At 35.2% G+C, this 12,375-nt stretch overlaps 1 protein-coding gene across 1 annotated transcript in view; it reads right to left on the reverse strand.

The window, feature by feature from the left end:
- Positions 1-8,383: 8,383 nt before the first annotated feature.
- The window catches only part of Agbl3 (AGBL carboxypeptidase 3), a 71,428-nt gene continuing 67,436 nt past the window's right edge, over positions 8,384-12,375 (reverse strand). The window contains exon 17 of the mRNA XM_026379911.2: positions 8,384-8,801. Within this exon, the coding sequence (XP_026235696.2) occupies positions 8,384-8,801 (418 nt within the window). The remainder of the gene's footprint in view (positions 8,802-12,375) is intronic.

The following is a 12,375-nucleotide window of genomic DNA, read 5'->3' on the forward strand; positions in this document are numbered from 1 at the left end:
GTCACTATCAGCTGATTTCACTTTCGGTTTTTAACTTGCTGTGGCCCGGTGACTTTCCAGAATTAAGAAATGTAAACAACTTGTTCACTGGAACTCACTACCACACTGGACAGTAAGCCATCCTATTTAAAGAGCCAGGTAAGGGTCTTGACTGTGTCACACAGAAAGTCCAGCAGGGAAAGGCGATCATGACTCTTAGAACTCTGCGATTTAAACTCCAAGAAGGGCCTTCAAGATGACCTAGTGCAAGCTCTCAGCCTGTTGGGGCCCAGGTCATCTCCTACTCTTTCCTTTGGATATTGGCATGTCATCTGGTCCCCTTTTCAGAAACCAGCTTTATAATGATTGACTTCTCTGGACACAAAACTTTGTGTTCTCACTGGGTATGTTTAGGCCCATGTTGAAGCAGTTAGGAACATCTGATTTCAAAATAAGAGCAGAACAAAGCTTTTATTTTTGAAACCACAGGAACTCCTGGCCAGAGTTTAAAGATTGCTTCTGCTGCTCACAAGACTATGGAACTTTCAAATGGGGGTTATGCTGGGTTAAGTCAGTAGACTGACCCAGTACTGCTGACTCCTTAGGGCTCCTCTTCCTGTCCCCTTCACACGCTATGTCCAACTGGTACATCTTACAGACTCTCTTTGCCTTTATGCTGTGTTGATCTCCTATTTCCTGCGTCAAAGGTTTTTCCCTTTCTTGATTTATTCAGTTTGGGTGGAGGAAGTCTCCAGTAACTTCCTGAGAAATGGGTGCACCAAACATTTTTTTGAGAACTTGCAAAACTGAAACTATTTTTATTCTACTCTCAAACTTGATCAAAGTTGGACTGAATATATAGAGCATTTGGGGTTAAATATAACTAAAAAATAATAATTTTGAAGATTTTGTTCCATTCCATCTAGCTTTCTTGTTACTGTTGAAAAGTTTAAAGTCATTCTGCTTCCAAGATAGCCTCCTCTCCTATTGTATCCCTTCACTTTTTGCTTTAAAAAAAAAAAAAGAAGTTATTTAAGTGAGGTTTTGGGAGGAAACAAAACTAAATGTGTATTCAATTTGCCATTTTTAATTGAAAATGTAAAATATTTCTTTCTTATTCTTTATCTTTCCTTTTCTTCCTCCTGTGTTTCCACCCCAGGAGGGTTCTTTTTGGATTTCCCCCACCCCACACACTCACACTGGTTATCTCTGGCAATGTAGCTGGTCTCTGGTTGGGCTTGTTGCTTTCATCAAATCACTAAACTCCTCTTAATTACTTACCAACCAAATCTCCATTGTTTGGAAGACACCTTTATCCTTAAACTTTCCCACACTCTATTCCAAACAAATCTGTTGGGGAGGGCCTCAAAGTTCTCTGCTCTTAGGGCACACTTCTCCCTCCCCAGGCAAAATATCTGAGCTACTGCTCTGGAGGTGAGATTGTTGACAGTGGCTTACTTCTTTTAGAATGACAAGTCTGCTTGTTGAGTAGTGTGCTGGGTGGCACAGTAAGTAGCCTTTGGTCTTTTTAGATTCCACAGGGAACCTCCATTCTATGAAGGAGCTGGGGCAAAGGTGACCGGGCTCCAATATTCCCAGCCTGTTGACCTGAGGGACAGCCTATGGCTGGGTGGAGGAAGGATATCCCTGACCTCTTGGAATTTAGCCCCTGCCACACCAGAGGGTGAGAAATGTTAGTAACCTGCCCTTCCCCAGGGAGACACCATTGGCCCTAACTGGGAGCTGGGGAGAGTGCTGTCCTAGTGTTCCTGGTCACTCTCTCTCAGAGTGGAGCTTCCCTCCTGTTGAGCTGGAGTGAAGAAAAGGAGTGAGTCATGGCAGAATGTCACAAACCCTCACTGTTCTTGCAGGAATTTAGCCAATTTTTTTTTTTTTTTTTTTTAAAGAGAGTGAGAGAGAGGGACAGAGAGAGAATTTTAACATTTATTTATTTTTCTTAGTTCTCGGCGGACACAACATCTTCGTTTGTATGTGGTGCTGAGGATCGAACCCGGGCCGCACGCACGCTAGGCAAGCGCGCTACCGCTTGAGCCACATCCCCAGCCCCAACCAATTTTTTTTTTTTTTTGAGTGAATGTCTCTTCATTTGGTATGATTTTAGGAAAACTTCCTAATTTAAATAGGTTTTTCTAAAAAATATGTTTACCTTTTTTTTTTTTTTTTTTTTTTTTTTTGTGGTGCTGTGGGGATTAGGGATTGAACCCAGGGCCTTGTGCATGCAGGGCAAAGCTCTCCACCAACTGAGCTGTATCCCCAGCCTAGTTTTGTATTTTTCATGGGGGAGTGGGTGAGGAACTCCTCAAGCTTCCATTCTAGAATTGGATCTCTTCCCATTATTTTATTTTTTTTCTTCAAATATTTTTAGTTGTAGATGGACACAATACCTTTATTTTGTTTATTTAGTTTTATGTGGTGCTGGGGAACAAACGCAGGGCCTCACACATGCTAGGCAAGTGTTCTACCACTGAGCTACACCTCCAGCCCCATCTTCCTGATATTTTAAAAAATATATTTAAAATTAAAGACTTCATGTTTTTAGAGCAGTTTTAGTTTCACCGTGAAATGAAGAGAAAAGTCCAGAGATTTTTCCATATGACCCCTACTCAGGGTCATCTAGGTTTTTTCCTATGTTTATCTTCTAGGAATTTTATAGTTTTGTACTTTACATTTAGGTCTATGATCCATTCTGAGGCAATTTCTGTGAAGTGTACAAGTTCTTTATCTGGATTCTTGTTCTTTTGTATATGGATGCCACTTGTTTCAGCACCATTTGTTGAAGGGCCTCTCTTTGCTGCATTGTCAGGGATCTGTTGATTTTATTTATGTGATTCTTTTTCTGGGTGCTCTCTTCTGTTTTGTTGATCAATTTCTCTATTCTTTTGTCAATATCACACTATATTACTGTAACTTTATATAGTAAGTTTTAAAGTTGGGTAGTGTCAGTTCTCCAACTTTGTTCTTCTTTTTCAATATTGTATTACCTATTCTGAGCATGTTGCCTTTTCCATATACACTTTAAAATCACTTTTTTGATATCTACAAAGTAATTTGCTGGGATTTGGATTGGAATTTATCTATAGATCAAGTTGGGAAGAGCTGACATCTTGACAATATTGAACCCTCTTATCCATGAACATGGAATATGTCTAATTTTATGTGGTTCTTTAGTGTCTTTCAGCAGAGTTTTATAGTTTTCTTCATATAGATCTTGACATATTTTGTTAGATTTATGCCTCAGTATTTTAGTTTTTGGTGCTAACGTCAGTAGTCTTGTGTTTTTAATTTCAAACTCTAATTGTCCTTTGCTCATATGTAACATAGCAATTTACTTTGGTATTTCAACTATTCATCAGCTTTCTGGTGCTGTGATAAAATCCTGAGAAAATCAACACATAAGGAGGAAAGATTTGTTAGCTCATGATTTCAGAGACTTTAGTCCATGATTGTTTAGCCTTTTTACCTTTGGGACTGTGGCAAAGCTGATGTTATGGCAGAGAGTGGGTGGTAGAGCAAAACTTCTTACCTTAAGGCTGCAAGGAAGCAAAAGAGAGGAATGGGCTGAAGTTCCAATTATCCCTTTCAAGACCAGGCCCCCCACTGATCTAACTTCCTCCTGCACAACTCCACTTCCTAAGCTTTCCATCAGACCCCACTGACACCACCTTGGGACCAAACTTTTTTAACATATGGCTTTTGGGGGATATTTAAGATCTAAACATAACTTTGTGTCTTACACTTGCTATTATCACATTAATTCCAGGATGTTTTATTTTTATTGATTCTTTGGGCTTTTCTACAGTCATATCATCTGTGAACAAATACAGTTTTTTTAAAATTTTCCTTTCCAGCTATATACCTTTTATTTCCTTGTCTTGCTGAATTAAGATTTCTAGTCTTAAAATGGGCATTCCCTTATCTTAGCAAAAAAGCATCTGTTTTGTTTTTTTTTTTTAAAGATGTTCTTTATCAACTTGAGAAAGTTTATCTCCATTCCTAGTTTACTGAGAGTTTGTTTTCTTACGAATGAGATAGGAGTTTCCCAAATATTGTTTCTGCATTATTGATATGATCATATGATATTTCTTCTTTATTCTGTTGATGTGATGGATTATATTGATATTATATTGATATAAATGTTGAGCTAACTTTGCATAACTTGAATAAATCTTAGTTATGGTGTATAATTATTTTTATACATTATTGAATCCTATTTCTAATATTTTTTGAGAATTTGCATCTATGTTTATGAGAGATATTCTAGTTTTCATTTTTTGCAATATCTTTGGTTTTGGTAATAGGGCAATACCATAGAATGAGTTAGGGAGTATTCCCTTAGTTTCTATCTTCTGAAAGATATTGTAGAGAAAAGGTATAATTTCTTTCTTGTTAGAATTCATTAGTGAATTCATGCAGGCCTGGTGTTATCTCTTTTAGAAGGTTTTATTGTTTCAATTTCTTTAATAGCCCTATTCAGATTGTCTTTCTCTTTGTGTGTGTTTTGGCAGGTTACTTCTTTTGAGGAACTAAGCCATTTCATCTAGATTATCAAATTTGTGGGCAAGGAATTTTTCATAATATTATATCCTTTTAATGTCCAGGGGACTAGCAGTCTCTTCATTTCTGACCTTAGTAATTTGTGGTTTTCTCCTTTTTCTTATTAAAGAATATTCCTAGAGGCTTATATATTTTTTGATCTTTTCAAAGAAAATGTTGGCATTTCATTAATTTTCTCAGTTAACTTCCTATTTTCAATTTCAATGATTTCTGCTCTAATTTTTATTTTTCTGCATACTTTGGGTTAATTTTTCTTTTTAATAATTTTCCAAGGTAGAAGCCTAGATTCATTAGACAATCTATTCTTAATAAATGCATTATATGCTATAAATTTCCCAGTAAAAGCTTTGCTTTCATTGTATTCCATTTTGTTGTTATGTTTCCATTTTCATGTGGTTTGGAGCATTTTAAAAATTTTCTTGAGAACTCATTGCCAAAAATTAACATAGCTACTCCAACTTTCTTTCAGTTAGGGTTAACAGGGCATATTTTCATCCCTTTAAACCCATGTCTTTCTATTAAAGTGATATATCAAGAAAATACTTCTCTTTTTATTCACTCTGACAGTGTCCTATCTTATAATTGCTATATTTAGACCATTGCCTTTAAAAGTGATTGGATTAGTATCTACCATATTTGTTACTGTTTTCTATCTGCTGCTTTTGTTGCTTCTTGTCTTCCATTCTTTTTGTACCTCTTCTTGTTTTCATAACTTTTTTCCTTTTATTATATCAAGTATGCTTCTTTTTTTCACCTTTGTACAGTGCATCAAATTTACATCAAAACCAAATCCTCTTTCAAATAATTCTATTCCAATCACTTCCTGGATAATGCAAGTACTTTTTAGCAGCGTACTCTCGTTCCTACTCAATTGTTGGTATTTGTTTCATTTATATACAAGCTATAATTTCTTAACTTATTGTTACTATTATGTTTTTTTTTTCTGGTCATGGTGATTGAATCTGGGGCTAATGCATGCTAGGCAAGTGTCCTACTGGTGAACCACATCCCCAGCCCACTCTCATTATCTTTAAAACACTGTTATCTTTTATCAATTAAGAAAAAAACAGTTTACTTTTATTTTCGCTCTATTGCTCTTCCTTTATGTATATCAGAGTTTCTGAGTTGTACAATTTTCCTTCCTCTGAAGAACTTTCAACATTTTCTCTTAAGTCTAGTGGTGAAAAATTCCCTTGATTTCTGCCTAAGAAAGCATCTTTCTACACTTTCCAAAGACAATTTCACTGGATAGAGATTTCTAGGTTGATGGTTGTTATGTGTCTCCCATGGTATATATGTTGAAAAGCTCACCTCCAATGTGATGGTGTTAGGAGGTGGGGCCTCTGGAAGATAATTGTAATTAGGTCGTGAGGATGGAATCCTCATAAATTAGTGCTGTTATAAAAAAAGTCATGATGGGCACAAGATGGCCACTGCCTGTACCCTTGCCAGACACGGAATCTCTTGGCATCTTGATCTTAGAACTCCCACTTGGAACTGTGAGAGATAAGTTCCTGCTATTTAAGCAATTCACTCCATGGTGTTTTGTTACAGAAGCCTGAATTAAGGAGTTATTCTTTAACACTATAAATATTTCACTCGCTTTCTTGCTTACACAGATTTTGAAGAAAACCCAAAAGTAATTCTCATCTTGCTCATCTATATATGATAGGTGTTATTTTTTCCTCTGACTTCTTTCAAGATTTTACTAGGTCTTTGATTTTCTTGAGTTTGGATGACATGTAGAATTTTTGGCATTTGGGTTCTGTAAGTTTTCTGGATCCATGGTTTGTTGTCATTATTTATGAAAATTCATTCTATTCTACTACTGTTTTTTTAAATTTCTACATCTCTTTATTTTTTAGAGTTTACATCTCTCTTCTTATATTACCCATCTGTTCTTGCATGCTATCTATGAATCCAATTAGAACTCTCAGCCTATTAATTATATCTGTTTAAAATTCCTGGGGGTATCTGAGGTTTATGGTGATTAAATTTAATCTTAAAGAAGTAGAGGTTTTCCAGTAAACTACTAGGGTGAGGAGTATACCAAGCAGAGAAAATGAATAGCCTTTAAGAAAGAGAGTGGCATACTCAGAAAACTAAAAGTTAAAGTGAAGAGTGGAAAAGTGAACCTACATATTCTCCTAGGGAGAGCATCATGTCAAGTATATGTATAAAATAATAAGATTATTAGAATAACAATTATGGGTGAGGACCACGGTAAAATTGTTAAGGAAATATCCCTATATTTCTATGTTCTGAGGAACTGGTTTATTATTGTATTATTCACAAAGATACTCAACTCCATAGCTTATAATCTTAAACCCTGAAGACAACTGAAGGTTCAAGTGATAGATATTTCACTGAATAAAAAAATAAATCAAGATTTTCCTAGAGCTTACTTACCACCCCCCCATCTTTGAGAATAAGAGCAAAATTGAATTTTGAGAGCCCTTACTCATCCTGATGTCAGCTACAATAAATGCTATGGTTCAGAACATTATCCTCACTTTACCAAGCTGGAGCACTTACCTTGCAGAAGGCATCTGGGAGGAGCAGACCTCTGCTCTTTCCTAGTCAGTAAGAATAAGAATTTTGGGGTGAAAAGTAGGGGCCCCTGGGGGACAGAATACTTATCTCCAAAGCACAATCTATTTTATCCAGAAGATAACTGGATCATATGTTGAAGAAAACTCAAGAAATCTATGGTCAAGACTCTTTTAAAACACAATATTTACTTTAAATATTATAACAGACTCTTAATTCTTCTTCAGCTACTGGAAATATTGTTGAGAACAGATCACCAACTTTGGATCTTCCTGGTTCCACTCAATCCTAATTAGGCTTGTGGCCTTCACCTTTCATGTACCTAATTTATTTAACTTTCATTCCACTTAGTCTCATCCTGTACGGGATGCCATTGTTGACCCAGGACTAATCGACTCTTTTCTCATTTGCTACATCCATCCTGACTTACCTGCTTGATCTGTTTCTCTGCATTGTCTTAAAGGAATCTCTCCCAGTGCTTGCTGCCTTATGCATGACAGAATGTGAGGTGCTGAATTTGTTCCACAGTGTCCACATGAATAAATAGCTAGAGATGTACAGCTCTAGAATGGATGTACTCATCAATTATAAGAAAAATTGTGCTTTTAATATTTTACATCTTTGCTTAACTTTGATAAGTAAAATGACTTTTAAACTATAATATATACATTTCAGTGCCATTTTTTGCCACTCTATCACCTTGTAATACCTGGTGTTTTCTTTATGACATAGCAACATACAATATATGCACTTATCTGTAATCATTTTAAGTCATGTATGTCTTATGTGGACAATTATATGATATTCTTCTGGTGGGGAGAAATGTCTTTTATATCATCAGTGATTCCAAGCATACCAATCACATAACAGAAATAAATTCAGGAAATGATGTTGACTGGTTCATTAAAGTACCTAATAGGGAGGTTAAAATTAGTGATAGCACATGTCATTTCTCCCTTGAATTCTTAGTTATTTGGTGCTGTATGCATAAGTAATTCTGGAAGAAATCAAAAGTTCTGAATTTTGTTTTTTCATGCTGACAAAAATTAAATATAAATATTTTTAGAGTTTTAAAATTTTCTATATTTTCTCTAGATTTTTAAAAAATATCTGGTAGATGTTTCCATTAAATAATATGGGATATCTTGAATTTGTAGTTTAGCATCTGCATGTGCCTGTAAAGAGGGAGGTATAGTGAAGGAAGGCTTGTCTTGTTTTCTTTTTACTATGTCAGCAATGTCATCTTTCATCCAGTTTTCAGAGCAAGAAAACAGAGAGATTAATTGTCTCTTTGGAACCTCAGGTGGAAGGTGAGTTGTCTGTCATTCTGATGCGGTTGCTCCTCCTTGGTTTTGGGGAGATGAGGAACTATCTGCTTAGAGCTCTGCAGTTTGGATTCTTCATCTTGAAGACTCTTATCTTTTATATTTGCAACCACTTCAAAGCTTGAGGCAGCAGTCTCCCATTTGCTGTTTAGAAGGTTCATGTCTTCAGTCTTTGTGGCCCAGAGAACATGTTTTTTCCTCTTCTTGGTGCCTTTGAGAGGTGTCAAACTTTCAAGTGACCTTTGGGGCACAGACTGGAACCATTCTGAGGCATCTGTCCTAAGATTCCTTTGGGTTACAAAAGGAGGGTTTCTGGGTGGCGTCCAAGATGAGTTGTATTTCTTTATATTTATGCAAGTAGCTGGCTTTGATCTAGAAAAGAAATTAAATATGTGAATTTTTGCTGGACATGTACCCACTTTATAGACTACAAAATCAAGGTAGAGATCCTCATATTGCAAGAGGGAAATTTTTTTTCGAGAGAGGGAGATCTTGTAAATTATTCATGGTAGCCATGTCATTTCTCTCAGGTTTTCTAACCACAAACTTTTAACTACATTTTACTTAAACTTTCTAATTTGTTTTGGTAGTGCCGGGGATTGAACCCAGGGCCTTATACATGGTAGGTAAGCACTCTACCACTGAGCTATAATCTCAGCTCCTAAACTTTTAAATTTTGAGTAATTGTACACTAATATGCATTTGGGAGAAATAATAAAGATTCCACGTACTCTTCACCCAGTTTCTTCTAAACGTAACATTTTGCAAAACCATAGTACAATACCATAGCCTGGATATTGACATTGTTGTGGTCAAGATACAAAACTGTGGCCTCACATTGCTGTGTTTAGTGCTGACTTCCCTCCTTGCCCATCCCCTCCTTAATTCCTGGCAGCCATTAATCTATCATCCCAATTATCTAGTCTTATTTCAAGAATGTTATATAAATGGAATCACAAAGTATGTGACCTTCTGAATTAGCTTTAGTTTGTGTAGTTCTCTTTGGTTATCCATCCAGGATACCTTGCACATCATTAGTTTATTCCTTGTTACTACTGAGTAGTTGTCCTTGGCACAGATGTACTACAGCTTAATGATTCATCATTGAAGAACGTGGATTATTTCCAATTTATGGCTGTTACAAATAAAGCTGCATAAACATTTGTGTACAGGTTTTTGTGTGAATTTAAGCCTTTGTTTCACTGGGGTTAATTTCCAGGAGAGTAATTGCTGGGTAAAATGGTAGTTATATATTTAATTTTTAAAGAAACTGCCAAACTGTTTTCCAGAGTGCCCATTTTATGTTATCACCAGCAATATATGAGTAATCCAATTTCTCTACATTTGGTGTGGTGCTTTTTTTGCAGGGGCAGGAGCAGGGGTGCTGGGGACTGAACCCATACAGGGCCTCATACATGTTAGGCAAGTGCTGTGACACTGAGCATTCTCAGCCCTGTTGCTTTGTTTATTTCAAAGATGTGCAGTGCTAGGTCATTATGTATTTAATTTGCATTTCTAATGGCTAGTTGAACATCTTTTCATGTGGTTACGTGTCACCTGTGTATTTTGTATGGTGAAATGTCTATTCATGTCTTTTTCATTTTTCTAAATGAAAAGTTTATTTTAAAACTTTTGAAAATGCTTTAATTTTGAAATTTTGAAAATTCTTTAATCCAGAGAGAAGTATTTTGATCATATGGTTTGCCATTTCTTTATAGCCTGTTTTTTAATACTTTCAACATAGTCTTTTACAGAACATTTCATTTTGATAAAGCCCAATTTACTGATATGTCATTTTATGAATCATGTTTTTGGTGTCAAGTCTAAGAACTCTGCTCAACCTTAGTTCCTGAAGATTTTCTATTTTTTTCCTAAAAGGTTTGTAGTCCTATGTTGTACACTTAAGGTCATAATCTATTTTGAATTAATCTTTGTACTATGAATTTAAGTTTCACTTTTTGACCTACTGAAGTCCAATTATCTCAATATTGTTTTTTGAAAAGACCTTCTTCCTCTGTTGAATTGCTTTTTCTTTCTTTTCTTTTTTTTTTTTTTTTTTTTTGGTTCCAGGGATTGAACCCAGGGGCACTTAATCACTGAGTCACATTCCCATTCCTTTTTATATTTTATTTAGAAACAGGTTCTTGCAGAGTTGCTTCAGGGCCTTGCTTTTGCTGAGGCTGTCTTTGAACTTGTGATCCTTCTGTCTCAGCCTTCTGACTTTGGCATTTTTATAGAATCAGTTATAGGTTTATTTCTAGGTTCTTTACCCTGTTCTATTGATGTATATCTATTCATCCTCCAATAGTACATTGTATTACTGTAGATATATAAAAGATCTTGAAATCAGGCTGATTCCTCCCACTTACCCTTTGTCAAAATCGTTTTTGCTATTTTAATGCCTTTGTGAAAAAGTCTTGTTGGGATTTTGAAAAGAATTGTGTAAAACATGGATATCAATTTGGGAAGAGCTGTCATCTTTATTCATTGAATCTTTCAATCCAGGAACATGCCGTTTTTTCCCCATTCTCTTAGATCTTTGATTTCTCCTATTCATGTTGTGTAGTTTTCAACATACAAGTCTTACACTTATTTAGTAAATTTTCAACTATGTATTTCATTTTTATGAGATATTGAAAATTGTATAATATTTGTAATTTTGATGTACACAGTTCATTGCTTACATATAGAAATATATGTTTTGTATGTTTATCTTATATTCTGAAGTCTAGAAGAACTTGCTTATTAGTTCCAGGAGTTTTGTTTTGCAATAGACTTCTTGAGACTTGTTTTTAGAGAATAACATAATTAAAAAGGGACCATGTTATTCCTTTTATTTTGATCTGTATGCTTTGTTTCTTTTACAATGGCTAGAACATCTAGTACATTGTTGGATAAGAATGGTGAAAATGGACTATGACAAGTTCTCTATTCCTATTTTTCTCTGAGAATTTTTATCATGATTTTTTTTGTCATTTTGTCAATTTTTTTTCTGTGCCAATTAACATGATCATGTGGGTTTTGATCGTCAGCCTGCTAATATGGCAGATTACCTTGATTTTGTGTGTGTGTGTGTGTGTGTGTGTGTGTGTGTGTTTGGTACTGAGGCCCTTGTGTCTGCTAGGCAAGCATTTCACTACTGAGCTATATCCCCAGGCCTTTTAATTTTATTTTGAGACATGATCTTGCTTAGTTTCCCAGGCTGGCCTTGAACTTGCAATCATTTTATCTCAGCTTCCTGAGTAATTGGCATTGCAGATGTGTACTTGATTTTTAAAAATATTGAACCATCCTTGAATTCCTGAAGTGGATCACACTACCAAGGTGTGTATAATTCTTTTTAAATTTAACACTGTGTTCTATTTACTAATTTTTGTTAAAGATTTTCTAATATACATCTATGAGTGAGCTCATTCAATATCTTTCCTTATTTTTACTGTCTTTGGTTTTGGTATCAGGCCAATGGGTAGCTTCATGAAATGAACAGAGACCTACTTTTCTATTTTCTGGAAAAAAATTTTGTAAAATTGGTATTAATTCTTCTTTAAGTACTTGATGAAATTTTCTTGTGAAACCATCTGGGCCAGGAGATTCTTTTTTTTTTTTTTAGGAGTTTAAAATTATGAATTCAATTTCTGTAATAGTTAAAAGGCATTCAAATATTCTATTCCATATTGAGTGAGTTGTGAGGTGGGGGAGAGAGGAAGGAAGGGAAAGAGTGTATTGAGGAGTTGATCTATTTTCTGTAAATTGTTAAATTTGTATCTATTGTTTTCAACTATCTTTTGATCTTTAGTGATATTCCTTGTTTCATTCCTACTTAGTAATTTGTTTTTTCCTTATTTGACAGTCTTGATAGAAGGTTGTTAATTTTACCTATCTTGTAAAGAACTAGTTATTTCACTGATATTCTGTCATTTTTCTGTTTTTGATTTTCACTCTTATT

The sequence above is a fragment of the Urocitellus parryii genome, chromosome 3 (assembly GCF_045843805.1).
Source record: "Urocitellus parryii isolate mUroPar1 chromosome 3, mUroPar1.hap1, whole genome shotgun sequence".
Classification (NCBI taxonomy): Eukaryota; Metazoa; Chordata; class Mammalia; order Rodentia; family Sciuridae; genus Urocitellus; species Urocitellus parryii.